At 41.9% G+C, this 19171-nt stretch overlaps 1 protein-coding gene across 1 annotated transcript; it reads right to left on the reverse strand.

The window, feature by feature from the left end:
• Positions 1 to 8914: 8914 nt before the first annotated feature.
• On the reverse strand, positions 8915 to 18877 carry LOC118776552 (lamin-B1-like). The gene is made up of 11 exons (XM_036526940.1): positions 18421 to 18877; positions 15377 to 15533; positions 14807 to 14932; positions 14183 to 14353; positions 13323 to 13448; positions 12837 to 13057; positions 12221 to 12446; positions 11410 to 11514; positions 10766 to 10885; positions 10568 to 10672; positions 8915 to 9494 (listed from the first exon to the last, which is right to left on the reverse strand). Exons 1-11 carry the CDS (start codon positions 18780 to 18782, stop codon positions 9453 to 9455), a joined length of 1761 nt encoding a protein of 586 aa, XP_036382833.1. The 5' UTR covers positions 18783 to 18877; the 3' UTR covers positions 8915 to 9452.
• Positions 18878 to 19171: the final 294 nt, after the last annotated feature.

A 19171-nucleotide genomic window follows, 5' to 3' on the forward strand; every position in this document is an offset into this window, starting at 1 on the left:
CCCCATTTCTCTGTACTACGATTTTTAAAAATAAATTTGTCAGTGATCAATTGCAGCGTGATGTGTATCTCACCCTCCTAATAACTACAACGTGAAGACAAAAATATCATTTGACCTCTGGGAGGTAGTAATTGCTGCAGTGCTACCAGAGCACATAAACAAATAACAAATCCCAAATATGCCCTGCTCTGATCAGATTAAAGCCCAGGGCAGCATAAGCTGGAGGGGGACGGCCGCACGGGGCTCTGGATGTTTGCCCTGGTGTCAAGCTGTGAAGCTGGCACTGCTCCCAGAGCCCTGCGGGTATTTTCCCTGATGGACTGATGGACTGGCACACACTGTCACAGCTACCCTTCATCTTCCATTCCCTGACAAAAATATGAGAACTTTCTGCAGGACTTTCGGTATACATTGGAAACAGCCATTGGCCACAGTTTTATAGCCTCCAGTAATTTTAGGCCACCAGTATTACTGTATTTTACACTAACAAACTTTTGCTTGTGCTTAAATCTGAAATCTACATGTGTAAGGCAAGGTTGGAGACATGAAATCAAACTCAAATGCATTCACATTTAGTGCAACTAATTGCAAGTATTCGGTATTTGCTCTCCGAAGCGGCCTTAGATTCGGCTATGGATCGATGGTCTTTTGCTTTCTGATGGATTTACCTTCTGCCATTAAAATCCTTCCAGAGAGCTTGCTTTGTGCTGAAGTATCTTCATATTCCTTCTAAAGTGATGAACTGATAAAAGTTATAAATTTAGTTAAGGGAAGGCAGAGCAGTTATGAACATCTTCATAAAGGGATTTTAGTTAGCCACAAGATACCTCACCTCAGAGAACTCCAGGGCCCATTTTAACCAGAGCAGGGCATACATTCTCATTCAAGTTCAGAACACTGTATAGCATCTTAATGTATATTTACAGTTAAATGGAAAGTTTATTCGTTGCTTTTATTTATATTTGATTTGATACAATTTCATTAAAAGTACTGTACATTATAAGGGATTTGCATTTCTGGAAATTATAAAACAATTGCATTTCTGGAAATAGAACAACTTCATTTTCATGGCCAAGATGCTGTGAAAATAAATGTATGGTTAGTTTTAACATAGTCATTGTTACTGTTTCCAAAGTTCCGTATTTTTACATAACCCTTTACATAACTGCATGATGTAAACTCAACAATAAATTAGATTACAAAAATGATATTGTATAATATGAATTGCATAAGTTAAAGAGAGGGAGTTTTTTAGTTGTTGGTGTTACAAATGTATAAATGGTTCCTTTACCTTTCAAAACATCAGGTTTCAATGAGAGAAATAGAGAATAGAGGGTAAATTACATGTGTTTTGGAAACATAGATGATTGTAAACAAGTTTGTCACAAAATTGAGATTGCATGTAATGTATATTTATGTTGCTGGGACTAGCACACTGCCACCCTTAAGATCCGGGAACAAAACAAAGCCAATGCACCCGTATGCTGTGCAGTGCCTGCTTCCACTCACAAACGCCATGCACAAAACTGTGACGTCAACCGCTCCCTGAACAAATCAATCCAAATACTCACTTGCCATCCCCTATTGATTTACCAATCTGCTGTATAAACAATTTATTGATAAAAATGCGTCCGATCCACAGCATTGCCTGTCTAAAGGGCAGCATCACCAATTGCAGCTTGAAATGGCCTTTGGAAGGTAAAAAATGTTTGTTTTAACCAAGCAATGGTGGGCCGTCAACTTCTGGGTCTCTGTGTCTAGCTATTGGCTCAGCATGACTATAATGGTCGAAATCCTTAGACACAGCTGCAGTGGTAGCCTACAGTGTATCTGTTCTTTCGTAACGAGAGCCGTGTGTTTTGATACGCCCACACATGTCCGCAGGGGCTGATATTTGAAAGAGTGAGATGGCTTTGAAGGCCAATGAAAACAGCTCCAGCCTCACAGAATGTCAAGGCTGTCGGAGTAGTAGCTAAGTTATTTGTCTTAGACTTGCTCATGCAAATAGAGCAATCACAAACCAGGCCTGAAGCTTCTTGAAACAAACGTGAATGCAGTAAAAACAGCAATAATACAGGAGTTGCAGATTTTTGTGCACATCCAATGGTATCTCCTTGGCTGTTACACAGAACTAAACAAATAGATGTAGAATTTTTAGCAGCCATCGTCAGGAGTCTATAGAAATCTAAGGTGCATCCTCACTCGAGCTAATGTTATTTTGTATTTTGATTTATCATGCTGATATTTTCAATACAGTGTAATGCATGAATTAAATATAATGCATGTACAATGCATCAGTTTTAGTTTCCCTGAGTTCAAAGTAGACACTATTTTTGAGAGAACATCAAACATTTCATTTTTTAAAATAAGAGTATCACTCAGATCACATAAAGTGGAAATATCGCTAACTGTAATTAGCGTGACTTTTTCCAAAGCTCTCACAAGAGTGGTCCGATTCCCTGTCCTCAACTGACCTCAGACATCAGTCCACTTGGAAACGCCATACATTTTTAATTTAAAATTAGAGATTATAATTAAAATCTCATTTATAATGCATCACCTAAAAAAAGCATGCTTGTTTGATTTCACGGTCATGATTTCAAATGCTTTGAAGCAGAAGTAAAAGATATTCTGCCAAGGAGTATGATTCTATTAATAACAAACATTCTCCTTAGACCAGGTATCTGTGTCAGTACCTTTATTGTAGTCACCAACAGTAATAATAAGTACCTAAGGATTGTACATTGCTTTTTTTAAGACCTTAGCACTTTATGTCCTGTAATTAAAATATTATTGTATATATTTGGGGTTGTTGTCCTGCTGGAAAATTCACCTACGACCAAGTCTCAGCCTCCTAGCAGAGACAACCAGATTTTCCACCAAAATTTCCTGGTACTTGGTGGAATTCATTATGCTATTGATCTTAACTAGTGCCCCTGGACCACTAGCAGCAAAGCATCCCCAAAACATCCATGACCCTCCTCCATATTTGACAGTAGGTATGACAGTAGGTGCTTCTCCTTGTATACATTGCTCTTTTGCTGCCAAACATGCCGAAGTTGTGTATGGCCAAAAAGTTCAATTTTGGTCTCATCTGACCACAGCACTCTCTCCCAGTCATAATTCCAATGACGTCTGGTGAACTCTAGACATTTGGTTTTGTTTTTTTGTTCCCAATGAGGGCTTTCCTCGTGCAACCCTTCCAAAGAACTTGTTGGTATAGAGGTGGCATCTTATGGTAGTTTTTGACACCTGGCGTCCCCAAGATGCAACCAAACTCTGCAATTCTTGAACCATGATTCTAGTTTTTTATTGCTTCCTCCACCATCTTCCTCACTGTCCATGGGGACAACATGCACTTGCGTCCTCTTCCTGGCAGGTTTGCGAACATTCCATACGCTTTAAATTGGGGGGGGGGGGGGGGGGGTCTAAAATAAAATAAAATAAAATGATTGTAAGAAATACAACTGAATTCTATTAAGTTTGGTTTTGTAATAAGTTCATTTTTGAGCACTCATGTCATGTGACATGACACGTGGTTACGTGTGACATTAGATGTGAGTTCCCTCTCTTTTGTGCATTCAGTGATTCAGCTAGCTATCTTTCTGTTACACAATGAGCAGTTATGGACATTCGGCGATTTTGTAATAGATTGATCTTAAGGGGTTAGTGTTCTAGCTAATACGTATACAGATGTGATTGGTTATGTAGGTCACGTGCTAGAATGTGATTGCTCAGGAGAAGACAAACCTAACATGTTTGAGAGAGACTTGTGCTGTACTGTTCTGCCTAAAAGTCTTGCAGTAAAGAGATTTACTTTAATCCAGTTGCTGTCTGGAGCCCTCCAAGACATCACAGATTTCTTAACAGGAGACACTGTAGCTGAGTATTTTCTAATTGTGTGTGTGTGCACGCTATAAGTTGGAGTGAGTATGCATATTTCAGTTTTCAATTTAACACGAAATTAGTTCATGTGTACGTTAAATGTTTTAAAAGGGAAAAATGAAAGCCTAACAGTATAATATAAACAAATTGACATTTCACTTTTAACAGACTTTAACTTTATGGTTGCCAGTACGCTTCAGTTATGTGCGCTCATGTGTGAAAGACAAATACCCTGCGTAAGCCTATGTGTGATATAGTACAAAGTGGTCAGAAACGAATCTGATGCGCTGTGCTGTTTGGCTTTATGGCAAGCTTGGCACTATTGTCTTCTGTTACTGTATGTTTATGCATAACACACCACGCAGTAGTTGGACTGTGTACTGACGTCAGTTAAAAAATGTTTGCCCCCCCAGCTCAAATGTCAAACTCTGCCTATGCCTTGAAGTGCTAAGTCATATATTATAATACACTGTTTATGTATTTTTCGTAGCCATTACCAGACTTGTGAAGGTCAGTTACCATCTGTCTCTTTTGAACTGACAGTTCTTTGGCTTTTCCCATGGTGATGGACGAGAAAGGGCTTTTGCCTGCGTGTTATCTCATTTTTATATCCTAGTGAAACAGAAAGTGATGGAATGACACAATATACTCTACATGGCCGGAAGTATGTGGACACCCCTCCTAATTATTGAGTACAGGTGTTTCAGCCACAGCGATTGTTAACATGTGAATAAAATCAAGCATATAGCCATGCAATCTCCGTAGACAAACCTTGGAAGTAGAATGGGTCATACTGGAGAGCTCAGTGACTTTAAACGTAGCACTGTCATAGGATGCCATCTTTGCCACAAGTCAGTTTGTGAAATTTCTGCCCTGCTAGATCTGCCCTGGTCAACTGTACGTGCTATTATTATCAAGTGGAAGCGTCTAGGAGCAACAACAGCTCAGCCACAAAGCGGTAGACCATGCAAACGTACAGAGTGCTGAAGCACGTAGCACGTAAAAACCACCTATCCTCTGTTGAATCACTCACTACAGAGTTCCAAACTGTCTCTGGCTGCAACATCAGTGCAAGAACTGTGCATCGGGAGCTTCATGAAATGGTTTTCCATGTCTGAGCAGCTGCACACAAGCCCAACATCACTATGCACAATGCCAAGCGACGGCTGGAGTGGTGCAAAGCACGCCACCATTGGACTCTGGAGCAGTGGAAACGGGTTCTCTGGAGTGATGAATCACGCTTCACTATCTGGCAGTCTGATGGACGAATCTGGGTTTGGCAGATGCCAGGAGAGCGCTACCTACCGGAATGCACAATGCCTACTGTAGAGTTTGGTGGAGGAGGGATAATGGTCTGGGGCTGTTTTTCAGGGTTTGAGCTAAGCCCCTTAGTTCCAGTGAAGGGTAACATTAATGCTACAGCATACAAAGACATTTTAGACAATTGTATGCTTCCAACTTTGCGGCAACAGTTTGGGGAAGGCCCTTTCCTGTTCAAGCATGACTGTGCCCCTGTGCACAAAGCAAGTACTATAAAGACAGGGTTTGACGAGTTTGGTGTGGAGGAACTCCAGTTGCCTGCACAGAGCCCTGACCTCAACCCCATTGAACACCTTTGGGACGAATTAGAACGCTGATTGCGAGCCAGGCCTTCTCGTCCAACATCAGTGCCTGACCTCACAAATGCTCTTTTGGCTGAATGGGCACAGATTCCCACATACATGTGGAGAGCCTTCCTAGAAGAGTGGAGCTGCAAAGGGGAGGGGTGGGGGGCAGCGACTCCATATTAATGCCCATGGTTTTGGAGTGTGATGTCCAATAAGTTCATATAGGTGTGATGGTCAGGTGTCCACATACTTTTGGCCATATAGTGTAGTTCCTGTAGACTGAGATTAACTTAATTAACTAAATTTTTATTGCCAAACTAACTTTGATTTTATTTACAATAATTATTAGGGGTGTCAATAATTTTGAAACCTATGGTTTTCAGAAAAAATGACATTACTTAATAAAGAACAATGAAACATGAGAATAAATGTATTGAACTAAAAGAATATAGCTTTCACATGTTTGAACGTAAAATACTATTATTATCTGTGTTGCTTGTTATACACGGCCTGTTTTCTTCATTTTTATCAAGGGTGCCAGTAATTGTGGACTTGACTATAGTTGCTTGATAAATGTTCCTGTTGGAAGCCTTTGAGACACACAAGGCTGGCTCATGTCCAAGTCCAAGCCCCGCCCCCTCTCCACCATCATTTCATTCACAAATGGAGGCTTGCTGGGTTGCTAGCAGGCAAGTAGTGACACCCTGTGCACTGCTGCACCAAGGACCTCCACATCACCAATCAATCACCTGGTATCAGGTTTTCTAGAAGGCTGGTTTATTGCTTTAAGAAACTGGTGTTCCTTGACTGTAGACACTCCATATCTAAGCTCACCAGTAGTGACAAGATTCTGGAGTATTTATCTCTAAGGAGTACAGACACAGAATTGAGTTATTAATAAATCTTCAAACTTCAGGTAGACAGACAACCCAGATGTTCCAGTCCTATAGATAGTGAGCATCACTTATGTTTGATACAGCCCTCCTGTATTTCCCCCACTTTTAACTGATTACTGTTGCCTTTGCCTATTGTCTAAACTAAATGTTTTTTGAATACTTGGTTACTCCAACACATTAATTATTTATGTGAATATTAATACAGTAATTACAAAAATTTATGAAATATTGTAATTATAATTATATACAAATGATTATTATTGTTTGTCAGCTATTTTCACCTACAGTTTCTGTGAACTGTGCTAGTTCTTCTAGTTCATCTTGCAGCAAAAGGCCTGAATCTGTCCTCAGTCCTCTTTGTACATGGGAGCATTGTTTACATTCACTTATAATCTACATTATTCACATGTCACTATAATATATTAATATTACTGTTTCAAATTGTTATTTTAGGGTGTGTCAGATGTGTTTTGAAAAATTCGGGTCTGGGGACACAATGTTGGCGAGTACTTCATGAAAATCCTTCACTGAAGATGTATACCAGTCATGTCCCTCCACAAATGTTTTTAATGCAAGGCTAGCAGGTAGACTGTTCTTTCCTCAAGTTATGTTCAATTAAAAATAACAAAGCTACCTTTATGTTGGTCACTCTGCACATACCTGAGATCTATTCAAAGCTCATACACTGTGTCAAATAGACTGCACAAAATGCAGAATTAATTTGCTGACATGGAAGAACTAACTGAATGTGGTACAATAAGGTTTTTTACTGAATATAGGAATTTACATCTAATCATGAGTACAGCACAAAGCAACAATTGAACACCTCTGTTGAATTCCATCTTAAGTCTGCCTAATTAATTGCTTGCTCTGAGCTTTGTCACAAAATTAAAATGACACACAGCCCAATAAAGCACATTGGCAATTATCGTGATCATAATGCTTTGTAGAAAATGCTGAATTAATTTTGTGATTCAGAGTACTGCTGCCCACCCTGTCTGGACTCCGAGCCAAGGGCATTGGCAGCAGAGTACACGGCTCAGTGGGCTCTGTGCAGACCACACAGGCCAAAGTCTGAAGATGCGGAAAACCTAGGGAAAACCTGTGCTTCCTCAGTGACCTGGACTGCACAACTTCTCACCTTGGCTGGATTCATCATGTACCTCATCTGGCCTCTAGTATAAGTGCCCCCTTTCCAACTTACACACACCTTTGTAAAGACACCAGCAAAGAGTGAGGCAGAATTTACTCATGCTGAGGGACACTGAGGGAGCTTCCATTTGGTTCCAATGTAGGTAGCACATTCCACATGTGTAATTCAAACAGAGCTGAATTAAGATGAACATTTCTGTGTATGCATTTGCGTGGAGACCACACATAGCAGAAGTGGGAGGGACACTGAGATACTGCTCTTTGGAGTGGGAAGATATCAACTTCTGTGCGCTCAGAAGGATGCAGCCATCTTTAATCTTTCAGTACACATCTCGTGTCTTGGGGTCTTCAACTGGGTACATCGGGATAATCGCACCCTTTTTTCTTCCTTACTTAGCACCAACAGCACCAAGAACTGATTTTGACATGATTAAAATGTGGGCAAATTCTGCCTCACATTGTCTCACAGACGCTTCTCACATAATTCTGATTATTACAACACTGAAGTAATGGGCCCCTCATTACTTCATTTCGAGAATTTTAGGTAAATTGCTGTTTGACAGCTTTACTTATCATTACCCAATTTCCAACACCCTTCATATTACATTGACATCAAAGAGAGCTTTTCATTCCTTGAACGAATAGTATTTAATATGTAAGAACATGCAATTACTGTTTGGAAAAGAATTTTTTGATATTACTGTTCCTCTTCAGCAAGCACTTTAAATAAATAAAACTTAATGAAACTGCTTATGTGTTTGAAATTTTCACTAACTGAATAACTTCTCATCTTTGTATTGTGTTATGGAGTGTTGCATCATCTTGTTCCTATTGATAGTTTGTGTCAACCTGTTTGCATATATGTAAAACAACAGCACTTTTAAAACTGCCATTAGCAATTTCTGACAGCACTCACATTTTGTAATGATGGTTTTTAACACCTTACACTCCACACTAAGTGCCTGTAAACCTTTTTTTTTTTCATTGACATTCTGAAATAAGTGGAATGAATTAACAACAAAGGTGCATCAGCCCCCTCTGGAGGATATCTGCATCTGTAATTCCTGTATCTGCACATGAATTAGGAATTCTACAGACCACCTATTATGCATTACTTTCATTCAAAAACTGAAAACCAAATCCCACATATTGATGCAGAGGTTGCTTTGGGGATATCAGGACACCTCAGCTGCTTTTTCCAACAGCTAAGAGTGAGCGATTTCAAACCTTCTCTTCCTGTTTCATTTTTACGATGAGAAGCAAGCATGAGAAGACTTGAAATTTGACGCAAAGACAACTGACTTAAGTGGGTGACCAGGCGAAGATAATCACACGCACAAGACAAATGAATGAAGGCTGTCCAACTTGGCCTCCGTATCATAATTTATAAATACAGTGATACCTGAATACACATTCTGATGCTTTGTCAAAAAATGTAATAAAACCTATTTTAAACATTTTTGGTTTTACAGGAGGGTACATTCAAATGCATGCACCGTCCTGTCTGTCTATCATACTAAATAATACAAAAAACTAAAAATACTGGTTTCTGGAGGGAAGTGCCAATAAAATGCCATTGTAAAATAATGAGTATACAGATGCTGTTAAAAAAAATTGTCACAAGCCACCCTGTTTTCACAGACCCATTAGTTTCCCTTCATCTACCCTACAAAAATAGTCTTCAAAGGTAGTCAAAATTATCTTCATATAAAATGGGTCATGATGTCTACAAGTTGCAATTAACATAAAAAGCACTGACAGGGTTCACAATCTTCTGCATTTCAAACGGTATAAAGAAAAAAAAAAATCAAATCACATGGTTTACAATAAGAGAGATATAAAAATAGTTCTCTGGTGGTGGTGTTGGCAGCCGAGCACGGTCGGAGTAAGAAGGAGGGAACTGCCAGTGCATTTACATGATGACACAGCCTCTCCTAGTGCCGCGCGCTTCACCCTGGAAAACAGGAGGGAATTGTGCCGTCAGTCAACCCCTGCCTACACGCGTCAAACCTGGAGATCAGGACTACCCTGGATTACTGTCTCTGATGAGTATAAATGAGAACAAGTATACAGTCTTTATGAGAATTAGTTGATTGACTGCGTGTAATAATCAGAAACACTAGGGACGGAATCCTTCCAATACCTCTACATATAAGAATAAAGCAAAGTGCTCGTAGGAGTCATTCTGTGCTCACTTAACATGTAGTAGAATATTTAAGGGCCATGCCACAGAAGTGAAAACAGACAATCGATAATTTGAACAAAAAGTTAAAAAACTGAACATGGCTGAACACAAATACTGTACATTTAAATTATGCTTAGCTCCATACTTGAAGAATTTAGCTAAAGACATTTGTTAGCTAGGAGAAAAACATTATATAAGTGTGCACACTATCGATACCATGAGCTTCCACATTATGTATTCATTTGTAAGTCCACTTTGAAGAAGCCAAAGTTGAGCCAGCGTTCACAGTGCCCTAAAAGGTGCGGAACGATCTCCCTCCCCAGCTCCCCATTTATATAAATAAATAAATAAAAACAGTTCTCTGGCGGACAGTGAGTGAGTGCGATCGTTTGGCTGTAGAAACCTGGGCACTATGACCAGGCTTTGGAATCACTGTCTGTGGCTGGCCAGCACCCTAGTTGGTTTGGATTGTTGGCCACCAATGGCTGCCCAAAACCAGATGATAACATGCTGTCATAGTTTATCTGCTACTGAGGCAACATATTGCTGCCCCTTATGAAGACCTGGTGCCGCTATGTGTGTTTTTCAATTCCGCTACATTTTGAGCATGGCTCAATGTAACAGCATACAGTGCCCAGCCGCAAGACATCACTTGCCACACTGACAAATCGATTGCATGGGAAAACTGGACCATTCCAGTTAATTCTACATCCATTCACTCTCTCATTCTAATATAATGCCACCTGCTGCAGTTGTGTTATGTAGTTTGGAATATCAGACTGTCTAACTTCCATGCCAGGGTTGAAGGGCTCATTAATCGCCTCCTTCCTTTACTGACGCACCTCGACAACCTGTGCTTCTGCCTCTTCCACCTCTTCCTCCTCCACCTCCTCGCCCTCCTCTTCCGCGGAGGCCGTCTTGAACACCGTGGTCCTCTCTGCCACCTCCTGTCAGACAGTGGGCAGTCTGTTCAGCTCGGTCCTGCACGCTCTGCTTCCACTTACCCCCCGCTCAGGAAACTTGAAACGCCGGCCCCTTACCTCGCCCTGCGGGTTCCTCAGCACCACTTTGATGTCCTGGCTGGTGCCCCAGGAGCTTTGGTTCCTCCAGATGAGGTCGGTGGGGGGGCTGGAGCTGGCGCCCGCGTTGGAGGCCCAGATCTGTCAGCAGCAGAGAAAGGGGCAGATTTACAGATCTCCTTTGTCGGGAGTTTAATACCTGCAAAGTGCCGCCGCATGTAAGAAACATGTCCATGAATATTAACTTCACATGCACAATGGCGTGAGTGTGCATAAAGGGACTTGGGCTCATTGTAAGTTTTACATGCAGTTCTACACTAAAAATTTATGTGACCCTGCAGAGGAATGCAGGTGGATTAGCTTTAATTTGATTAAACATTTAATTTCTGTAAAGTGAATTTACACCACCCTCACAGATGTGAATTTAAAATGCAATGAGGTTTAGGCAAAGAGGTGAAGTGCTGTCTTCAGCAAACGAGACTCCCTGGGGTTAAGAGAAAGGACATTTTTCAGAATTCTGCCAAGGTGCACCCCACAGTCAGTAAAAGAGCCACAACTCCACATTCAGGCAATGTGGACACTGAGGTAAAAAAAAAGTAAAAAAAGGTATGTTGGCAAGACTGCAGCAACACTGTGCCTCTGGACATCTTAGGACACTGCCTTACCGTGACCTTCTGTCCTGCCTTTAGGACGTATTTGGGAGTGAACCTGTAGGTAGCAGAGACATCTCCGATGATCCTGGTCATCTCAAAGCCCCCCATGGGCTGGTCCTGTGTAAGCATGCAACATGAACACATTTCCATCACAACAAACCTTTTGGAATTTTGTAACAGGTTTGTTCTTTTCCCCTTGTATTCAGTCTGTTTGTATCATTTAATCCCTTTTTGGTGACTGATCAATGACCAATTGATGAACTAATACCAGTAGTTTATGAAAAATATGAGAACAATATCTGCTGCTCAGATTCTGACCTCCTGCATCAGTTCACAAGTGAATTTTTCCATTCCAACTCATCCACAGATCATTAAGAGAGCCATCAGTTTGCCCTTTCTGCCTTAAGCCAAAGTTAAGTCAAAATTTCCCTCTGAGATTTGAGGTTTGCCCTAAGGCTACCATGCGCTAAGTTGATCCTGCTGGAAACTTCTTCCTTAATGTCATATTGTGCCGAAAGAAGATAAAGGCTAATTTACAAACTGCTGTCTGCCATGAGCTGGTGATCTGGACACACACCCCCCAAAGTCAAGTGAAAACTGTCTGTAGTCACTGTAGTATGTTCCACATCTAGTTTCTAGATTGTTGATAGCCATGGTTCCCACTTCAACAAGTACAACTGGTGTCAGCCGTTGGTGACAGTGCTTACTAAAGGTTGTTGGCAGACCCTTGCCGACTGAGCCATCGGAGCACCTAGACTGTCAGATGTGCGCATCCCTATCTTGATATGCTGGTTCGATGCTTTAGACGCTTGAGCGGCCTCACCTGTTCGGAGGTGTTGTGCAAGCGGATGAACTTCCCGTCCACGTCCAGCTCGTCGACGCAGACGTTGCCGGTGGAGGAGGCCGAGTGGGCGATGCTGACGCTGCTGCTGGCCTCCGACTCCTCCACGTCCAGCCGCTTCCTCTTCCCGCGCGCCGTGCGCACGCTGCGGCTGGAGGACGCCCGGGTGACGGTGACGCGCGAGGACGGGCTGGGGGACAGCTTCAGTCTGGGGGGGAGGGGGGGAGGGAGGCGAGGGCATTAAAAATGGAGCCACGGTACACGAGTGTTACACTGCGCAATCACATGTTTAAAAACGGTTCCACTTCTATCCCCATGCCCTAACACCTGCCCCTTCTAGCACTATATGTTAATTTTACGTGTAGTATTATGATGTATTTTCAGTTTGTGTTCTAGGGACTGTTGTATCATACTATAGTTAGCTTCTGTCAGAGTGCACAAGTTAACTAACTTGTTAGCTTGGTCTTACATTGTTGCTAGTTTAAATTGAATGGATACACTTACGTTCTTTTATGCTTGAAGTTGCTCTGGATAAGAGTGTCTGCTAAATGCTTGTAATGTGATGAAATGTAAAAAAAACAAAAAAAAAACCCCTCACCTCTCCTCCTCTCCCTCCAGCAGTTTCCTGTAGGCGTTGATCTCCATGTCCAGCGCCAACTTCACATCCAGCAGCTGCTCGTACTCGTCCAGCTGCTGCTGCATCTTGGACCGGATCTCGGCGATCTCCCGCTCCTTCTCCTGCAGGGCCCGCCGGCTGGCGTCCTGCTCCTGGGCCAGCGCCGCCTCCAGCTCGCTGACCCGGTCCTGCCACGCCCTGCTCTGGAGAACGGCACGCAAAGCGCACGTGACTGTGGCATTCTGGGAGACGCAGTTCTTTACACAAACAACTTCCAGAATCCTTCCAAAATCTCACAGCTGCCTTGCTTAGGTCACATGAAACAGACCAGGAACATATTGCTATGACTTGGCAAACTAACCAGTTCCGTCCACTCCTGCATTGGATTTGCCGTGGAATAACACATAAGCTAACAATCGTGGCTCCAGAGCTTAGTGCTGAAAGTGTTAAAAGGGGCGCCCTGCTCACCTCTTTCTGCAGGTTGGTGAGCTGCGAAGCGAGACTCTCCACCCGCAGCAGCGCCTCTCTGAGCTCCTCCCGGGCCATGCTGGCTGACGAGGCGCTCATCTCAGAGGCCAGGCGCGTATTCTCCAGCTGAAACACAGTTAAACGCAAAGGCTACAGCATGGGCAGTGCAGCACGCAGCTGCTGCTGCCTGCAGAGAAAAACTCGCTGCCGCACACGAGCCCCTGACCAGCCGCAAGCGGGAAGTGTACCACGTATGCTGCAGAGAACTGATAAATATATCTGCACAAGAACATTTTCACACCACTGAACGACTGGAGGTAGTTTTTCCTCTTTCACTGAACGCCACAGGTTTGTAAGCTATTTGTATGCCACTCATTTTGCATGTACTTACGGAGCAATCTCTAACTTATGCCAACAATGACATTTTTGTAATCTCCAATATTAGTTTACTTATAAATCTTCAAATTTGATACTTCCTCTTTGTAATCTCAGTTAAAAAGAATGTCTGATAAGTTTTTTCTGAAACTAAGCCTTAACATACATTCAGAGGCAACCACAAACCACATGATGACACTATAAATATACTGCACTATAACAACTGTAGGCAAGTTTCCAGCATTACAGAAGTAGTCCAAGCCATTATCAAAACTACGTTTGCACCAATTTACACAAAACAAATACATTTCCAGTGTTCCAGCCTTCCAAAGTCATATCAGAAGACAAGTCGGAATTAATGTACTATTTCTGTAGGGTCAGACATTAGCCCCACCTGTTTACCAGGCCTACCAGTCTCTCTCACTGTGCAGGGGAGTTGCTAGGACTGCAGAGAAGGTGATGGCTATGAGCAGGCAGCCCCTCACCTTGGCCCCGTAGGTCTGCTCCATCTCCTCCTTGTAGATCTTGACCTGCTCGTCGTGCTGCTGACGCATCTCGGCCAGCGCCTGGGCCAGCTTGAACTCATACTCGATCTGCCGGCCCGAGTCCACCTCCACCAGGCGGGTCTCGTGACGGCTCCTCGTCTCCTTCAGCTCCTGCCGGGTGGTGGGGATGGGACAGGTAAGAGTATGTTACTGTCCTGCAGTGAAAAGCGCATCGGATTTTGACGAGGGGAGCAGCGTTCACTGTAAGCAGCGCAGTGTCTGAACATCTCATGTGTGTGAGGGAGGGAGATTTTTGGCTGGTCAATACACGTGACTGTTCTATCACTCAGTTTACCCAAGTTACTCAAATGCTGACCCTCCAGGGAAGATGGGAGAAACCCATTCTCAGAACATTGGGTAAACACAGGACACATTAATTTGACCGTGTTGAGTGCAAACCATGCCAGCAAAATAAATTTACTTTGCTTTCAAAGTGATATTTTATGGATGGTTTCCAGCAATTGGATATATGTTTAGGAATTTCATGTACGTTCAAAGCCAGCCTCATTTGTGATGATGTGTCATAAATCGTATTTGATGACAGGGATATTAACCACTGCTAACCTCCTCAAACATGTTCTTGCGGAACTCCAGCTCCTCCTTGAGGCTCTGGCAGCGGTTCTCCAGGTCGACCCGCGTGAGCGTCTCTTCTCCGAGCTGCTTCTTCGCCGAGGCCACGTCAGCATCCAGCTGTGGGACCGAGCAATGGAGGGAGGTAATATCATTATTATCATCATCACTCCTTCACAGACAGAAAGCACGGAAAGCAATGTACAACACATTTATACAGAGCTTCAGTTATAACAGTCATATAATTACAAGCTTGATTTGTTGCTCTTAAGTGACATGCACTACCATATGTCTTTGAAGACAGTGCCATCTGCTGGTGATACACTGAAGTTGTTCAGAGAGCAATTTCAGTTTCAGTTCAGGAATTTGGCTATTTTGGCAGTGAAATTTTACAGCTGCAAAATGGATGGATTTAATGCAGGGAATACTAAAATACTCCTACTACTATTTAATTTAATCAAGAAAAAAAATGTTTAAATGAACAAAAACAAAAAATGATTACTGCTACCCTTCTAAGGTAAAACACAAAAGTGCTATGCTTTTTTTGGGCATGCATCACCATACCTCCAGGACCCGTGCCTGCAGGTCAGACAGGCTACCCTCCAGGGCACTCTTTTCAGACAGTGCCGTCGCCAGCAGCGCCTCTTTGGAGTTCAGGGTGGTCTCCACGTCCTTCAGCCGGGCCCGGGATGCAGCCAGGTCCGCATCTTTCTTTGCATAGCTGGGCAAAGGAGAGGCGATCAGTTGAGAGGGGAAGGTGGGAAATATACGAAGTTTGAACATACTGAGCCATACCGCAGTGCCTTGTGAGACTGTGGTCAAAGGCAGGAGAACACATCTACCCCAGGAGAAAGCAGCAGGAAATCTCATCCTTTCTTTGGCCTGCAAAAACCGCACAACATGATATGCCTTAATCAGACCCCAGTACTGATTCTGCTTGCATCAATGCTGTCCACAGAGCCCAAACATCCACAGAAGGCATTTCAAATGACTGTGCCTCTGGGTTTAAAACACAATGGACTCGTGATGTGAAGTACAGCAGCTGGCTGCACAAAATTTTAATTACTGTAACTTAAAGTATACATTAAAAAGAACAATTGCTGGAATTAATTATGAGAGGAAGCACTTGTATGTTTTGAAATACAAATTTAGTTTTAAGGTTAACTAAATGTTGCCCCCAGTGTTGTTTTGCAGACTGTACAGGATACATAAACAGCCTGTCAAGAGAGGCACAATAAACAAATTTTGAATTAAAAAGTAGTAACAAACCCCCGCTGTAAATATGTTTTATGTCAACAGTTTAAACATATGTGAATTATTAATATTTCAATTTGCCTAAAATACTGCTTACCCTCAGGCATTTCCTGAGTGAATTTCTTCACCAATTAAGCTAACCTTTGGAAAACACTGAGGCAGGAAATTCGATGTGTTGGTCGCCCGCCAAGGCGTGACCACATGGAGAGGTCTACATATACACATTTTAGTCTTCAGAGCAGCTGGCAGACACAATGACCCAGCGTTAAAGCTTGGGGTCACGACCAGGTTATATTAATATTGAGATGGGTAACACAAACAACTGTGCTTAAGGCATTACTGTGAACCTTTTCACCACGTTTCCAAAGTTAATACATACTGATAATCCCTTCTTTATTGCACATGCAGGCTTCCCTTTTTTGTCAAGTATCATTATGATGTCATAATTACATAGATCAGGAAATCAAGATTTTCACATGGCTAGAATAACATACATCAGATGTCACTGACTCAGGGTGACGGTTTTCCAAGAGCACTTATGATTGAAAAGATACGGCCTGACATATTTTGTTACGCAGTGGGGTGTGTTCACTGAAAAATTATAAGGTAAAATAAATAAATGACAATGACTTCTATCTAAACCCCCTCAGGTAATTTCTTTTAGCAAAATATGAGATGGCTGGGCTGCCAACCTCCTACACTTTGCATGGAATGACCCCAACTTACTTCACAGAGGTTTATTAGTGTATAATGTAGGCGTTTTGTAAATTTGATACAAAAAGTAAACACACTTTTTGTAGGTAGCCTGGATGTATTTCTGCTTCATAAAAATGTTTAAAATTCTGTACTGTTCAGAGTATCTAATTACAAATGAAGCAAAGTAAAGCTCACTGCCCAATTTTATTTACTTTATTTGCTCACAGTATTCCTTTGCACCTAATGAACTGAGAAACCAAACGTCTAGCTTGTCAGATGCATCAATTTGTTTTACATATTTGCATGCAGTTACAAAATAAACTCTCGCACAACAGCAGGTGTTAGAGGCTGAGGGACATCCATTTTTTGTCACCCAGAGACAAATTTGTTTGAAGATGCGATGAATCAACAGCTTCATGTTAGTACACAAACACAGGAAAACGTCCGTACCATGGTGGTGTCTATGAATTAATGACTGTTCCCTTGTTTAAAATGCTTTTTATGATAAATGCTGGATGTTTAAAGGCAAAAACTTACTACATAGTTGCTACCATTCCAACAATTAAATGAACAAACAAAAGATCAGTGCTTTGAATTGCATTCTAGTGCTCTAAACACTCAAAATCAATGTCACAGGACAGGGGAGCTGCTGGTACTAAACTCAGTCAATCTTAATCATTAGACATCGTTAAGCCACCTACTGATTGCCATCTGGCTTGTATAGTGAAATCCCAAGCTGTCCTAATATTTTAAACTGCAACTGAAATAAATGTATTGTCTCACTGCCTCAATACATTCTTGATTATATTTTAAATTAGTTTCACTGGTTTTTACCCTAGATAACACCTGCGGTTATCCACCTAATTTATGAGCACAGAACACAAAGCACTTTAAAGATAAACTTCAAATGTTCCGTCGTGTTCTGGACATTTAGTGATAAATGAAATTACCACCGAAGAGCCTCGTGCTTGTGTGTATCATTAACAGACTAACCTCAATTTAAGAAACGGCTTTGTGTCTGGGATATTTTCCTGAACATCGTCATCGCTTCATATGGGAAACTGAGGCAAAGGCAAAGTAACCAAGCCTTCACATGTACTGGAAACACTCCAAAAGTTGCCATGACAAACGGTTCATCATAAGCTATAACCTACTTCGGGGGAAACATCCACCCCGTAGTGATTAAGATGGAGCAATGATTACGATTTCACAGTTCAAATATAATGACTCAAACAAACATATTCAAAACACCCATACCTTAAAAAAACTTCTTCCTACACGAAAATATGTAGTCTACACAATATACAATGTTAGAACGCACGGTGGCTGTTTTATTTTGGAACCGAAAATTATCAAATACAGCCATCTATTTTGTATTTGCGGTAGTTTTTTCATGACAGGCTGGCTGCACATAAACCTTGATATTAGACAAGACGTCTTAAATTACGCTCAAGCTCAGACATTTCGGCAAAGTGATGTCAAAAAATGCAGTGCCTGGGGCACGCCCCCACTGTAACAATATTTGTATCACTTTGACGCACGAAAGTCAGATTAGCACAAACACGCAAAGTGAAACAGGTTAAACAGATTAAAACAACCGACTGGTCATCCCCGTTCGCACTGACGATCGAGGTGCTGTTCGAAGCAGCAAAACTTACTTCTGCAACAGCTGATCACGCTCACTGTTTATCTTTCCCAATTCAATCTGAAGCTTGGCGCGCTCTTTAGCGATGTCATCCAAGGATCTCCTTGCGTCTGCGAGCTCAGTCTCGTACAGTGATTTCAATCTAGTCAGCTCCTGGCTTCTTGTTTCTTCTCGCTCGGTGATCTGCAGTTGAAGGACGCTGTTCTCGGACTCAAGACTTCGGACCTTGTCAATGTAAACGGCCAAGCGATCGTTCAGGTTTCTTAATTCTTCCTTCTCTTGCAGCCTGGATATTCGTGTAGGGCTCAGAGGACTAGCGGCTGTGGCGCGGGTGCCTATTCTTTGGCCGCCCGGGGTCGAAGTTGTTGCCGCCATATCAAAAATGCAGATTCAGTTATAGAACAATCTTACTACAGCAACTCAACACTGAAAAAAATGCAGTGACTAGGAAAAAAAAGAAAAAAAAAAACAAAAACGCGACTCTCTTGTATTATTATAAATTATTTCGGGAGCACCAATATTGTTAAAAACGACTTTATAAAAAACTAAATGTATTTAAAAGCAAAGCGAAATTAGTTGGTTATGGTTTTATGAGTAAAAGCTAAAACACAACAACAAAAACATTTAATTTAGGAAATCACATTTTTAAAAAAAATTCAGGAAAGAAAGCAAACGCGTCCCTATATTTTATCCCCCAATCTTATGAAAGGAATGGAATGAGTAACATGGCCGCTCATGACTATGTAACAGCCATGTGATCACGG

The sequence above is a fragment of the Megalops cyprinoides genome, chromosome 4 (assembly GCF_013368585.1).
Source record: "Megalops cyprinoides isolate fMegCyp1 chromosome 4, fMegCyp1.pri, whole genome shotgun sequence".
Lineage (NCBI taxonomy): Eukaryota > Metazoa > Chordata > Actinopteri > Elopiformes > Megalopidae > Megalops > Megalops cyprinoides.

What these genes read in the sequence shown, in the direction of transcription:
- LOC118776552 (XM_036526940.1), bottom strand. Translation starts at nt 18,782, where the DNA reads ATGGCGGCAACAACTTCGACCCCGGGCGGCCAAAGAATAGGCACCCGC. An exon ending in TCACCAACCTGCAGAAAGAG is followed by an intron (nt 13,058 to 13,322) that starts GTGAGCAGGGCG and finishes GCCGTTCTCCAG; the next exon opens with AGCAGGGCGTGGCAGGACCG. An exon ending in TGCACAACACCTCCGAACAG is followed by an intron (nt 11,515 to 12,220) that starts GTGAGGCCGCTC and finishes ATGCTTACACAG; the next exon opens with GACCAGCCCATGGGGGGCTT.